The 14,680-nt window shown below is 42.9% G+C and overlaps 7 protein-coding genes across 7 annotated transcripts; 4 read left to right on the top strand and 3 right to left on the bottom strand.

The window, feature by feature from the left end:
• Positions 1–4: 4 nt before the first annotated feature.
• ALG5 (dolichyl-phosphate beta-glucosyltransferase) lies at positions 5–1,003 on the bottom strand (the record flags this gene model as incomplete). Its single annotated transcript, XM_022607501.1, has 1 exon — positions 5–1,003. The coding sequence occupies one exon, from the start codon at positions 1,001–1,003 to the stop codon at positions 5–7; it is 999 nt and encodes a 332-aa protein (XP_022464090.1).
• Positions 1,004–1,284: 281 nt separating this feature from the next.
• KNAG0D00930 (cation diffusion facilitator family transporter) lies at positions 1,285–2,808 on the bottom strand (the record flags this gene model as incomplete). Its single annotated transcript, XM_022607502.1, has 1 exon — positions 1,285–2,808. One exon carries the CDS (start codon positions 2,806–2,808, stop codon positions 1,285–1,287), a length of 1,524 nt encoding a protein of 507 aa, XP_022464091.1.
• Positions 2,809–3,328: 520 nt separating this feature from the next.
• GRE1 (Gre1p) lies at positions 3,329–4,174 on the bottom strand (the record flags this gene model as incomplete). The annotated part of the gene is made up of 1 exon (XM_022607503.1): positions 3,329–4,174. One exon carries the CDS (start codon positions 4,172–4,174, stop codon positions 3,329–3,331), a length of 846 nt encoding a protein of 281 aa, XP_022464092.1.
• Positions 4,175–4,823: 649 nt separating this feature from the next.
• Positions 4,824–6,842, top strand: FMP40 (Fmp40p; the record flags this gene model as incomplete). Its single annotated transcript, XM_022607504.1, has 1 exon — positions 4,824–6,842. The coding sequence occupies one exon, from the start codon at positions 4,824–4,826 to the stop codon at positions 6,840–6,842; it is 2,019 nt and encodes a 672-aa protein (XP_022464093.1).
• Positions 6,843–7,021: 179 nt separating this feature from the next.
• KNAG0D00960 (uncharacterized protein) lies at positions 7,022–9,991 on the top strand (the record flags this gene model as incomplete). Its single annotated transcript, XM_022607505.1, has 1 exon — positions 7,022–9,991. One exon carries the CDS (start codon positions 7,022–7,024, stop codon positions 9,989–9,991), a length of 2,970 nt encoding a protein of 989 aa, XP_022464094.1.
• A 788-nt stretch (positions 9,992–10,779) lies between these two features.
• Positions 10,780–13,170, top strand: FLC1 (flavin adenine dinucleotide transporter; the record flags this gene model as incomplete). Its single annotated transcript, XM_022607506.1, has 1 exon — positions 10,780–13,170. One exon carries the CDS (start codon positions 10,780–10,782, stop codon positions 13,168–13,170), a length of 2,391 nt encoding a protein of 796 aa, XP_022464095.1.
• A 443-nt stretch (positions 13,171–13,613) lies between these two features.
• Positions 13,614–14,267, top strand: RPL1A (60S ribosomal protein uL1; the record flags this gene model as incomplete). Its single annotated transcript, XM_022607507.1, has 1 exon — positions 13,614–14,267. The coding sequence occupies one exon, from the start codon at positions 13,614–13,616 to the stop codon at positions 14,265–14,267; it is 654 nt and encodes a 217-aa protein (XP_022464096.1).
• Positions 14,268–14,680: the final 413 nt, after the last annotated feature.

Genomic DNA, 14,680 nt, shown 5'->3' on the forward strand with positions numbered 1-14,680 from the left:
GCTTTCAGCACTCGCGTTTAGACTTGTAAATACCCAATAAATACGCCAATCTAATGATGATCAAGTCCTTAGCCATCAATAAACTGTCAACGGCCAAGTCCATCTTGGAACCGTCAACTTCATGCCAGGAGATGGGAACTTCCCTTATGAGAACCTTTTTCTTGTATCCAAGGATGAGAATTTCAACATCGAAAATCCAACCCTCTGTATGCAAATATGGGAATATCAAATCGATGGCCTCTCTATTAAACAATTTGAAACCACATTGAGTATCCTTGATCGACCTAATACCAAATACGTAGACCAAAGTATGGAAACCATACATCAAACAGTTTCGTATGAACGTCCGCTTTATGACGGCCTCGGTATCCACCATGTGTGCCCTAGATCCCAGCGCAACTGCTGGCGATTTCTCCCCACTTTTGGTATCAGGTTTCTCCATTTCTTTGATATTTTGTATCAGTTTTTCAACATCACTAAACAGACTGGCACCATCTGCGTCTGCAAAAAGAGCATACTCACCTCTGACATGTAGCATCCCTTGTCTTACAGCACCACCTTTCCCCCTATTCTGACAGAATTTCAAAACGCGTAATTGATTTGGTTTCAAATGGAATTCCTCTAGAGACAACTTCAGACAATATTCGCTGGTACCGTCCGCGGAACCATCATCGACAATCAAAATTTCCCATTGATCAGCCATCTTAGTATTTAAGTACTCAATTGCGTCTTTCAACATTTTGAATATTCTCCCGGTTTCGTTATAGCTGGGCACGACAACAGATAGTACTATGCCATCCTCCTTCGAGTTCGGCAATTGGCCTCTAAGAACCTTGCCACCCTCATTGCCGTCTATGGTCGAGTACTGCAATTCTTCAGGGAGTGGTTTCCTGGGGTTATTTGAGAGAAGCCATACGATTATGTAAATCCCGACAAGTTTAGAAAAGAAGGCAGTCCCTAGAAAAAGATGAAAGTTCGGGTGGTTCAAAATGTTTTGTATCATCATCGAACAACCACCGTGACAGTTGCTTCCCTTTTCAACTCCGAAACCTACGCAATTGAACAGGCCCGCTGCAAACCGAACCTCTTTTGACACGGTGAAGAAACTTGGAGGACCTTTTTCATTATGTATTTTTTATGGCGTTTTTTTGTTCACTGTTTACTCTTTGAAGACGTGTTTCATGTCAAGGACGAAGGTGTCGCATCGCATCGGGGTTCTTTGAGCAGCGGTAACGGTTGCGTTGTTTATAAAGTTCGATGCGATCTATTAGTTACGTAGTTTATTTAATGACTGTGGTGGTTGTGCTGATCAGCACTGTTTTCTGTGTGTGTATGTGCATGGTTCTTGTCGTTGCGGTTGTCCTGAAATGTATCACCATTATCGACCGTGCTACCTTCTTGAACAAACTCGACCTCCAACTTCCCAATGTTATTGACTTCTCTCTTTAGCATATTCCGCACATACTTTGTAACGTTGGTCATTTCATCAATGCCCAACACATTGTCCCACTTCTGTTTGGGTGCCTCTAATACAACGGATATTCTGTAATTCCTGCCGGATTGAAGCACCACCAGTTCCTTGATCTTGTAAGGTTTATTGGAGTTGTTGTTCGACACCAGTTTAGCCAAGCTATCCTTCAAAACGGTATCTATCTTCAGGTATTGTTCATTCGTATGCGGCAGTGACTGATCGATCAGTTCCTTCATGGATTCAATCATACCTTCACCACCTGCTTTGATAACTAAACCTGAAACGAGAAGACCACCAATAGCGTCCAGCGATTGAACGTTGAAGAAATGGCTTGAAGTGATCGCTACCAACGCTACTAGGGACGTCAATGAATCGACCCGGTGATGCCACGCGTTTGCGAGCAGAACGTTCGAGTTCGATTGTATTGCGATTTTCTTCGTCGCTTGGAAGATCCACTCCTTAAGGACAATAGAGCCACCAGCGATCCATGCCGCGTTGATGTTTGTAACCCCCTCTGTCACTCCGTGCGAGTGCGAGTGTGAGTGCGATCCAATGTATGCACTCAACGTCTCCAATATGGTGTGTGGTATAATGGGACCCACCACTGCACACAAGGAGCTCCAACCGATTGAAACACCGGCCATCGCCAATATCGTCGAAACAGCAAGCGAGCCTACCGTTTCGATTTTCCCATGGCCGTAAGGATACTCCTTGGTGGGTTTACTGGTTGCCCATCGGACTGAGACTAGAGTTAGAACGTCAGATACGAGATCGCTGGCGGCATGGACAGAGTCCGCCAGCAATGCTTGAGAGTGGAACACAATTCCACCAACGAACTTCCCCAATGCAATCCCAACGTTGATGGCGAGTCCAATCCAGGTGATTCTTACACCGGGGTTCTTTTTGATCTCTTTGGAACTCAAGACAAGCAGGGGATTCACCTCGCCGTAGGAGTGAGAGTGAGAGTGAGAATGAGAATGGGAGAGTGTAGGATGCGCTGGTTTACTAAAAGTCTTCGCATGGTGCTCACCGTCAAGTGTAAACGAGTCGTTCTGCTCCGATTCTGATTGTTGTAAATGGATGTGTTCATGAGAGCTAAAATCAGTAGTCAGTGGTTTTCGATGTACGTCCTTGTCTGTCATCGAACCACTTGTACTAAAGTCCAACTGACTCTTGTTTCCCTGCTTGTTGTAATAAACTGCACTAAACGGTCTTATTTTCACTGTACTAACCTTTATTCTTAAACCACATATCTTACTATTGCTTTTTATAACTGTAAACCCAACACTTTTGGCAACATTTGGGTATGATGAAATTCTATGCTTCACTTTCAACATGGTTCATATATATATGTGTGTGTGTGTGTGTGAATTCTTGGTGAGATCTATCCACTGGTAAAGAGACTTTTCCGTTTAATTAATCTTTCTTCAAAGTAAGTGAATGTTAAGAAAGGTTCGTGCACTTTAGAAAAAGCAAAAAATACACTAGTCACACTGGTAACCTCTGCGGTTTAACGTTTTAATTTGTTTTTATAACAAGAGTGGATGAGCGCAGCAATTGTCTTAGGCAACTGTTCCCGTTTACGTAAGAAATCGACTGAGACACCCATTTTTTTCATTTCATCATTTTTTTTCCAGTTTTTCCTCTTTTGTTTGAGGCGGAATGCCGGAAATTGAAGTCATCGCAACTCATCAGTTGAAGAAGAGGAAAAGAAGAGGAGAAGCATGATTCAATCACGCTGCTTCTCTGTTTAGACGATATAAAAAACAACCTTACATACGAAAACTGTTATAAAGAAATAGAGATAGAGGAGAAATCAGAGTCTTAGCAGCCAAACAGAGGGAGAAGAGAATGAAATCACCATTCTTGGTCGCGAGTGTACTGCTGAGTGGTGTCCCATTCTGTGGTTCCCTTGGCCTTTCTACCAGCAGATCTGGTTCTAGACTGGTTCCCAGACGATAAGATGCTGTTGTCATTGAAGTCGTTGCCCATACCCTGGTTGATGTCGTCGTCTCCCAAGTCGCCCAAATCGTCGCCGCGTCCGAAGGTGTCTCCGGCGCCTTGAGATTTGAAACCGTAGTCAACGTTGCCCCGCTGTTGTTGCTGTTGGCGACCACCCATGTTACCGCCTCTGCCGGTGCCTGCACCAGTGGAGCCGAAGTTCATGTTGTCATCGTCGTCGACATTGTCATTGACACCCCAGGAACGGTTCCCGCCGCGTTGTTGGGAATCGTTGTAGCTGTCATCGCCGCGGGAACCCATACCTTGCTGCTGGTTGAAGTTCTGACCCTGTTGTCTCAGTTGGTCCTGTTGGCCGCCTTGACGACGGTTGTCTCTCTCGTTGTCGTGGTCGTGGCTGTCACCGTGCAACTTTTCGCTGACCTTGTTTAATAAATTGGACATTTCTTGAATACTTTGAGGGTGTGGTTTGCCGGTCGTTTCTAGCAATACTTCTGTAATAACTGTGAGGAAGAACAACTTATACAAAGCCAGAAAGTATTGATATGGGATGTGGGATCTTGACCATCCTCTTGGTAGTTTGTATTTATATCGTTTTTTGGGTCTATCGATTGGACACTGCCCATAGTATGAATTGTTTAAGGAATATCCCTTCAATGGGCATCCACTCCCCTTCTGAGAAGCACGTTCGTTGATTAACTGAGAGATTAGTGGGTTCCCACATCTTGGTCCCTTGTTCGGCATGCGACAGAACAAGATTCTGGACCTCCGACCCTAATTTTTGGAACACCTTCCTCACTGTTGCGTTGAACGGATTGTATTACAGTGCGTGTGTTGATCGCATCTCTGTTGTTAATTTTAGACAGCAGCACATAAAAGCCGAGTCCGGCCACGTTTCCCCTAACTTGTGTCAAAGTAGCATTCCTGACGAATTACAAAGGCTTGTGACATGGATAAAGTGAGTTCACTGTCACCATGAACCATTTATGACCCCATTGAAGGGTGTGTGCTTGCCGTCTAGAACTATTCGTCCAGACAAAGCAGATTCCCTTTTCTGCCAAGATCCCTCACATCCTCTCATCACATACTAAAAAAAAATGGACACCCACAACGTCCCCAACGTGGTCCCAACGTGGTTCATTGCTTCTACTCCTTACATGTATTCCCTGCGTTCCTCTCCCTTTGCTCAGCCATTCCTCCCCTTATTGGCTGTATCTTTTCTTGTTGTACGGATGTGCAATCTCGATGAGTTTTTGTAGATGAATTTTAGGAACTGACTTTGCTTACTCCACAGTCCCTTTCACTTACAACCATCTCGTTACTTGTTAAACAGACCAAACTGCTGGATAACATACTCTTGCATCGCGGGTGCTTAAAAACACCACGAGATAACATGACAGAAAGGAAGACAATCTTGCAAACGATAAAGTTGACTGGGTCATCGAAAATACTGCAGAAGTTGACCCCTGATCAAAAAATCAACAGTCTACGCAAAGCTATAGACCTTTACCAACAGAACAACGAAAAGGCTTTGAAACTATTCCATACACCACATATAGTAACCAAGGGATCGCACTTCAGCTACAATATCCCTGAGCGGCGTGCCAACTACAAACCGTTGATAGTGTCTGAAAAGGCACTCTATGATCTCAATTTGCTTAGTGATGAGACTGGTATGAAATTGTTTAGTGGGCAAGAGGTGTACTGTTCAGTGGAAAAGAATATATTTCCGTATAGTCTTGCCTACGCTGGGTTCCAATTTGGTGAGTTTGCTGGACAACTCGGGGATGGCAGAGTTGTTAACCTGTTCCAACTGCAGGATCGGATGGACCAAACGCAAACTTTGCAACTCAAGGGGAGTGGGATGACCCCATTTTCAAGGTTTGCTGACGGGAAGGCCGTTCTGAGGTCAAGCATACGAGAGTTTATTATAAGCGAGTGTCTATACCACATTGGAATCCCATCGACAAGATCACTGCAGCTGACTTTGCTCCCGGGAACTAAAGCTATGAGGAGTAGCTTAGAGACATGTGCAGTGGTTTGTAGATTTGCTCCAAGCTGGATCCGCATTGGGAACTTTGATTTGTTCAGATGGAAGGCGGATTTGCCCGGATTGGTTAAACTGGCTGACTATTGTATAGAGGATGTGTTCCAAAATTTTATGAATTCAAGTAATGGCGTTTCCTTGACTGTATTTGGCAAGGACTTTTTTCCAGATGAGGATCAGCAAAAAAATATAACCCCAACGATAAAGCAATCAGACGACAATACCCCTCTGATAGAAGATCAGTCAAAATATGACCAGTTTTTCAGACACGTAGTAAATCTGAACGCAGAGTGTGTAGCACACTGGCAAGCATATGGATTTCTAAATGGTGTTTTAAACACGGACAACACTTCTATTTTGGGGTTATCCATCGATTTTGGACCCTTCAACTTTTTGGACAAGTTTCAACCAGACTTTACCCCCAACCATGACGATTACGCCAAGAGGTATTGTTTTGCGAATCAACCTGGTATTATGTGGTGGAATTTAGCGCAACTTGCTCAAGCGTTGGCTATTTTAATTGGACCTGGTGAAACTTTTTTACAAAAAGTATTGGAAGGTGGCTTCGAAGGTTTGGATAAGGATATGGAGGGGAAAATAATTCGAAGGGCGAATGAGATTATTAGATGTTGTGGGAACGAGTACAAGTTTCGATTTACAACAAAATATGCGGATATTATGGCGAAAAGACTGGGAATTGATCTGAATATTGATTTTAAAGACTGCAAGGATGCATCCAGTGTCGAACGAACTGCAGAAGTAGTTAGAGAATTTTGTTCTACTTTTGTTGAACCATTGCTTGAAATTTTACAGAGAACTCAAATTGACTACAACATGTTTTTCGTTCGTTTGCAGAATTTCACTGGATCTATTACATCATCCGATAGTGTAAACTCGATGAAGGGTCTGTCAACTGCCTACCTGGAACTATTTTTCGACGAAAAACAACTAGCCATATTGAAAGCGCAGAATTCATATCCTATAGATGCTGCAAAGGAGCACCTAGATGATACCCTGGATTTGGTTATAGAATGGACGGAAGCATATCAAGCACTAATCCCCAATCCGGAGGAAAAAATCAAGATTTCGGGAAAGGTCAATCCTCTCTTTACACCACGAAGCTGGATCTTTAATCAGGTAATTGATGATCTTGTAGTGCGGCAGAAAGATCTACTGGACGACCCTAAGGCGAAGCTGGATACATCCCTGTTACGGAAGCTCTGTTTGATGAGCAGTAATCCGTATGATGCTTCCCAATGGGAGCCCGAGGTCAGGCCTGATCTCGTTGAACAGTGGAGTTCAAATTCCCACCATAACCCTGAGACTACCTCACAATATATGCAGCAGGCTTCCTGCTCTAGTTAAGTGCCTTCGTGCTTGCCTGTTATACACGTATTTAGCATCGGAGTTTTTTTTTTCCTTTAAAAAAGATTGAATACTAGAGTGAGTTAAATAGAAGCGATATGTACTTTAAGGGCGATCTTCTTTTGCAAGAAATATACATAGCTGTCCTACTGAATTAATTTTATCCCGTTGACGGACTAATGCTGTTTTATAAAACACATCAAGATAAGACTTTCCATGAGTCCGGATTCCCCTGTTTGACACTATCGAGTATTCCAGCTTTAGTAGTATTACCAAGAGCCCGGTACGAGATAACTTTCAATAAGTATATTGCCCTGAAGATTCTACAGTTTTATAAAAAACCTTCCAAGTTTAGATTTAATAGTATTGTGGTGTCGGATGGGATTGATGCAGAAGAAGCCTCAAGTGATCAGGATAAGTATATTTGCTTAGTTCCAGCGAGAAGCCCTGACTGCGGCAATGGTTGTATAGCAAAAATCATGGACGTTGTAGAGAGCTCTTTCTCAACAACATTTTGGTTTAAAGGGATACGAAGAGCAAGTATCAAAACTCCTTTGTACAACTCTGGGAACAAAATTTGGGTGTCGGATATTGAAGTGCTGGATGAATATGGTAGCTTTAAAGCTCTATTTAGCGACAGTATGAAAAATAACGACATTGCGATCATAAAACAAGTTGAATCTGTCAATAAATGCATTACTAAATTTAATGACAAATACAGAGACACTTTGAAATCTAATAGTACAGAACATCTCCTGCTTTTGACGCCTTTGTCAAACACACTATTTTTCCAGTTGAACAAGGAGCAATTCAAAGAGCAATGGGTAAAGCTAATCGCGGATTTCGAAAAGTTAAAACAAAGCTCAAAATCAACATGGGATGCTGAACACTCTTATAAGCTAATTATTTTCCTAGACTACGTTGCAACTCTGTTGCCAACAACCACCATTAAAAAAATACAGTTCCTATCCTGTATCACACTGAGCTCGAGAATCGCAAAGTTTAAGGAAATTTTAAGCAGTTTTGAAGGCGTATTTGATCAACTGTATTCGTCCATTGACTATGTTCGGAGTTTCTACGATAACGCAAGTACTTTAGAGAAGGCAAGTTTGGTTGGTAGTCAATTGAGGTCGTTGAAATTTTTCATTGAAGATGTCAAACATTCAACCAGAGCCTCAATAGAAGAGGGAGTATCTGGACCAACTAATGAGCATGAGAAGGACAGTGACCTGGATAATGAAAATTCCAGTCCAGCACCTCGCTATGCTAATGACGGTATCGATCAGATCAAAAGATTTATTCGTAGACTACCGAAACTAAAGGTGCAAGAAGAGAGCATTAAGATGCTGACGAAGGATTTTAAAAGACTGCAACAAATGACACCGAATAGTCCAGAATATCAGTTGTTGAGAAACTACTTTGATATTTTGATTGATATCCCGTTTAATAAGTTTTCGAAATACAAGGAAATAGAAATACCCGTTTGTAAAAAGATGCTGGATGGCGACCATTTTGCCTTGTACAATGTAAAGAAAAGGTTAATTGAATATCTGTGCGTTTTGAAATTGGGTCACCAATTGAAAACTCGGGACAGGGCCCCAATTTTGCTTTTGGTTGGCCCACCGGGCGTGGGTAAAACTTCAATAGCCAAGTCAGTTGCTGCGGTACTGAACAGGAAATATGAAAGGCTGTCTCTTGGGGGTGTTTATAATGAATCAGAGTTAAGAGGTCATAGACGTACGTACGTTGGGTCTATGTGTGGAACAGTAATAAATGCACTGAGAAAAAGCGGGACAATGAATCCTTTGATTCTCTTGGATGAACTGGATAAAATAGCAAGCTCCTTTGCTGATGGTAATGTCCAGAATGGGAACGGTGATCCATCAGCGGCACTTCTAGAGATATTGGATCCCGAACAAAACTTTTCGTTTGTCGATCATTACGTTGGGTTCCCGGTGGATTTATCCCAGGTACTGTTTATGTGTACTGCTAATGACATAAATGGTATACCGAAGCCTCTTTTGGATCGCATGGAAGTGATACGTATTGCCGGATACACCTTAGAGGAGAAAATAGAAATTGGGAAGAACTTTCTTCTACCAAAGCAAATAAGGTTGAACGGCTTGGACAAGTGTGGAGGGGATTTCACACTGTCGAGCAAGGCTTGGCAGGTACTGGTGAGTGAGTACACAATGGAAGCTGGTGTTCGCAATTTAGAGAGACGTTTGGCTGCCCTGGTTAGAAGTAAGGTTGTGGAATATATTGAGCACGACAACACTTTTCACGATTCATCAATTATAATGGACGAGAAGCAGTTACGAAAAGTGTTAGGGCCCTCTCTGCAAAAAATACAGAAAAACTTATTGTCACCTACAAAGTTTTCTCACAGTTATGGGGTTGTAAACGGTCTTTCGTATAATTCAAATGGCACTGGGGGTGTTCTTGTCTTTGAAGTTATCAAGTTAGGAAACTGCAGGGACCAAAATGGACCCCACGTCAAAGCCACAGGAAATCTGGGGGCTGTGCTACAGGAATCAGTTGACATTGGCGTCAGTGTGGTAAAATCAATAATTTCGAGGCGCCTTTTGAACAGTGGTGGAATATCTGATGTTCGCGAGTTTTTGCGTAGTGAATACCATATACACGTTCCAATGGGGGCAATATCTAAGGATGGTTCGAGTGCAGGGGTGGCAATCACATTAGGTTTGTTGTCTGCAGCGATCCACGCCCCTATTGACCCTCATTCATGTATGACTGGAGAGATAACTTTGCGCGGGAAAGTGTTACCAATAGGCGGACTAAAGGAAAAATTACTGGGCGCTAGGTTATTTGAGATGAGAAAGGTGCTGGTACCCTTAGCAAACAGATGTGAAGTGCTAGATCTCGTCGAGCGAAGCGGAGAAATGCACGGTGACAAACCGGGCTGCGACAAAATTGCCGTAGTACAGAACAAGCTGCATCTCAGTATTATTTACGTTGACGATGTCTACGACGTCATCGAGGCGGTGTGGCCTGGCCTGCTGCAACCCGCTGGCTCAACAGTTAACGCGAACCACACCAGCCCGAGCCCCAGCCCCAGCTTCAACGGTAGCAGCAGCGGGCCACCCACCGTAGCACCGCGCAACGAACTCCAAAAGGGCAAACTCTGACTACTACTATTGTCTTCCAGCTTTAAACGGGCAAAAGACGCGTGGCACCGCTTCTTTTCGCGACTTCCCAAAGAGGAAATTGCCCGCCCAAAACGGCAGAAAAGAGGCGGAGCACCGGCCGTAATTTCCTATTCCGGTAGCGATGGCTTGTTTGTTTGGGTGTATTTTTCGTTCCAAAGAAGTCGCAAACGCCAAAAATGAAGAAAAATGAAAATTTTCCCCCTCTGTTAATAAAAGCGATGCGACTTCAAGAGAGGTACGTCGACTGTTCGTGTAAACGCGTTTATGTTTGCTTATTTTTGGATTTGATCTGTTTGAATCTTTGTTACTGTTTTTGTTCCTCGCATACATCCCTTTCTCGAGCAAAAGAGAAAAATAAAAAGAAAGTTGCCCCATAGTATATAGGCTAAAAGTTTGCTAAACTGAAGTTGAGTGTACAGACCCTCCAAGGCTCGCAATCCCCACCACGTTTTTCGCTAGCCCGCTGACAGTTTAAAGAGACAAATCATAAGTACAACAGACGCCGATTTCATAAAAGTTATCGTAGTCGAGGTTACTGTTCCACTCGTTTAAATCTCTTTCTTTCTCTTTGGTAGTTTGGCGCTCGTTTTTTTTATAGAGGCACTCCTCGAAATAGCAGAAGGTTATAAGTCTATCGTTTTAATTACCAGTTATTGTGGATTCCCACTGTCCAAGTTACTGTTAACTCTTTTTTCTTTTTTTGGTTCTAATTATATTCCCCATTATTACTACACATTTTTCTCCCGAGTTTCATTTAGCACATCATGATGAAGTTTAGAGGCACACAAGTAAGTTTTTACTTTGTTTTTGCACTGATATTACAGCTTGCGAATGCAAGAAGAAATCTAAGAGCCACATCGTTGGTCACTTGTATGGAAAATTCACAAGCTTCTGCTAACAGTTTCGATGTTGTGTTTGACCCGGATGACAGATCTTTACATTACACACTGGACATGGTTACCACTTTGAACACATACATTTACGCAGACGTTGACGTCTACGCTTACGGTTTCAAGATTATTACAAAATCACTGGATATGTGTGATATAGGCTGGAAACAATTTTGCCCAGTACACCCTGGTAACATTGAGATCGACTCCATCCAGTACATCTCCAAAGAGTACGTTGACATGATCCCCGGGATTGCGTACCAAGTTCCAGATATTGATGCCTACGTAAGGTTAAACGTGCGCGACAACATGTCCACACCACTAGCGTGTCTTGAGATTTTCTTTTCCAACGGGAAATCGGTCTCTCAGACTGGTGTAAAATGGGCCACTGCTGTTGTAGCAGGTATTGGTCTGTTGTTGTCTGCTGTTTTGTCCACTTTTGGTAACTCTACGGCAGCTTCTCACATCTCCGCTAACACCATGTCGTTGTTCCTGTATTTCCAGTCCGTTGCTGTCATTTCCATGCAGCACGTTCATTACGTTCCACCTATTGCTGCTGCATGGTCCGAAAACATGGCTTGGTCGATGGGGTTGATCAAGATCCATTTCATGCAGAGGATTTTCAGATGGTACGTTGAGGCAACTGGAGGTACTCCAACACTGTATTTGACGGCTACTACTATGTCGGTCCTTACACAAAGAAGTTTGGACTACCTCGACTCCTTCGAACTGACGAAAAGAGCCAAAAACGTTTTATACGGAAATCAAAACACTTTGATCTTTAGAGGTATCAAAAGACTGGCTTATAACATGGGTGTAGAAAATTCATCCGTTGTCTGCACAGGTTTTACATTTTTTGTGTTATGTGGTTACGTGCTTGCTGGGTTCATTATAATATGCAAATACGCGTTTGAGCTTTCTGCCAAGAATGGCTGGGTCAAACCAAATAGGTTCAGAGAATTCAGAGAAAATTGGAAAATTATTTTAAAGGGTTCACTTCTAAGGTACGTCTACATCGGATTCACGCAATTAACCATTTTGAGTTTTTGGGAATTTACAGAAGTTGATTCTGGTGCTGTTGTTGTCATTGCCTGTTTGTTTTTGATTTTGTCAGTTGGTTTGATGATTTGGGCAGCATACAGAACATGCTTCTTTGCGAAAAAATCCATTGAAAGTTATAACAATGCAGCTGCTTTACTCTATGGTGATGAACGTATCTTACACAAGTACGGGTTCTTCTATACCATGTTCAACGCGAAGCATTATTGGTGGAATCTAGTCTTGCTGTCATACATGTTCTTCAAAGCCCTATTCATTGGGTTTGCGCAAGGTTCTGGTAAAACGCAAGCTTTCGTTACCTGGATTGTAGATATGTTATACATGGGTGCCGTAATTCATTATCAACCATACTTGGACCGCCCAACCAACCTCGTGAACATTTGTATGTGTACAGTGACCACGATAAACTCCTTTCTATTCCTATTTTTCTCCGATTTATTTGGACAACCGTACCAAGTATCTGCTATTATGGCATGGGTCTACTTCATCATGAATGCCGCGTTTTCCTTCCTGTTGTTGTTGATGATTCTTACATTTACCGGTCTTGCCTTGTTTTCCAAGAACCCAGATTTGCGGTTTAGACCAGCTAAGGACGACAGAACTTCCTTCCAGAAACATCATGCTACTACGGACAGCGACATTCCATCCTCAGTAGCTCAAGAGTTATTAGCGTTAGGTAATGTTGCGAAGGACCACGAAGAAAACTGGGAGAAGCACGTTAACAGCTCAAGCCCGTCTGAAAACATTTTCTTGGGCTCTGATGAGGAGGACGAGAAGATCGAGTACAATGCGTCCAACAACGGTTCGTCGGCACAACTGGGTAGGAAACCCACATTGTCCGAGAGAATACTGGGTAAGCTAAGTGGGAGACATCCAACTTTAAAGGACAGTACAGATAAAGTGGGCGACATTACGAACATGACTTATGAATCGAGTGAGTCGTCACACAGAAGCAACAGCGCCCGTAAACCGTACCCAAATGTGGAAGGTGGAAGACCGGACTCTGCTATAAATAACGGCTTGATAGACTCATACGAGGCCGAGGATAGCTTTGGTCTGGATAAGCCGGCCACTAACCCATTCGAATCGAACAGGAATAGCGCACTTACAGACTCTTCTGCTATCCAGCGCGACTTGAGCATGGGAAGTTTGGGCCAAAATCAAGATCCCACCCGCTCCACTGACATTCTGAAAACAAATTACTTCTAAAGCTGAATGCAAACAAGCATCGTTTTTTACCTAGAATTATTCTCAATGTGATATATATATATATATCTATATAAGCATGAACACATCAATGGCAGCGCACGGTGACTGTCCATTTGTACGTTAATCAGATATAAAAGAACAACTGGGGCTTACATTGAACATACGGCATTTTACACCCAGACACTATGTGACTGGTTTTTGTGCTTTAAAACAAACTAAATTTTCAAGAATATAATTTCCTAATTTGGAAACTCTGGACTTTTCCTCTTTTTTCCTACCGACGCAGCTAATACTCGCCAACATTTTGAAAAGTTTGTTATAAGATATGGGATGGCCACTCTTTGGTGGTAATGCTATTTTAAATATTGAAGGTGCAAAAGACATTGTACTAGTCGAAAGCCTCACGGAACACCAAATCTTTTGGAAGACAAGTATTAACCAAGATGTCCAAGGTCTCGTCCTCTCAAATCAGAGAGCATGTCAAGGAATTGTTGAAGTATTCCACTGAAACCAAGAAGAGAAACTTCTTGGAAACCGTCGAGTTGCAAGTCGGTTTGAAGAACTACGACCCTCAAAGAGACAAGCGTTTCTCCGGTTCTTTGAAGTTGCCAGTCTGCCCAAGGCCAAACATGTCCCTTTGTATCTTCGGTGACGCCTTCGATGTCGACAGAGCTAAGTCTATCGGTGTTGACGCCATGTCTGTCGATGACTTGAAGAAGTTGAACAAGAACAAGAAGTTGATTAAGAAGTTGTCCAAGAAGTACAACGCCTTCGTTGCTTCCGAAGTCTTGATCAAGCAAGTTCCAAGACTTTTGGGTCCTCAGTTGTCCAAGGCCGGTAAGTTCCCAACCCCAGTCTCTCACAACGATGACTTGTACAGCAAGGTCACCGATGTCAGATCCACCATTAAGTTCCAATTGAAGAAGGTCTTGTGTTTGGCCGTTGCCGTCGGTAACGTCGAGATGGAAGAAGACGTCTTGGTCAACCAGATCTTGATGTCCATCAACTTCTTGGTCTCCTTGTTGAAGAAGCACTGGCAAAACGTCGGCTCCTTGGTCATTAAGTCGTCCATGGGTCCAGCTTACAGAGTCTACTAAGCGTGCTGTGTATTATATCTTTTTTTCAGTGTTAAAAGTGTTGCATGTTTTCTTCTGCTTCTATGTAAAGGGAATCTCAACACCAATAACTATATTAAATATATAAGCCCCCACCAAATGCATTAGCATAAACCTCTCTACTCTAAATATGAGATCGGACGCTACAGTGACAACCTCCTCCGGACTCGTCACCTCTTCTGCGCGTTTCCTCTCGCAGTTCGTCCTTTTTCATTGTTTCCAACAGAAGGAAGGAAATATTTTGAAACAAAAACAAAAGAGATGGTAACAGCCCCTCCTCCTTTCCTCCTCCCTCGAATACAGTTCTATACGTACATTGTGGTATAATACAAAGTGGTAGCAGCACTCTGGAGTGGTAGCAGACGATACTCCCAAACCACTCTACGGATCCCCTT

The sequence above is a fragment of the Huiozyma naganishii genome, chromosome 4 (genome assembly GCF_000348985.1).
Source record: "Huiozyma naganishii CBS 8797 chromosome 4, complete genome".
Lineage (NCBI taxonomy): Eukaryota > Fungi > Ascomycota > Saccharomycetes > Saccharomycetales > Saccharomycetaceae > Huiozyma > Huiozyma naganishii.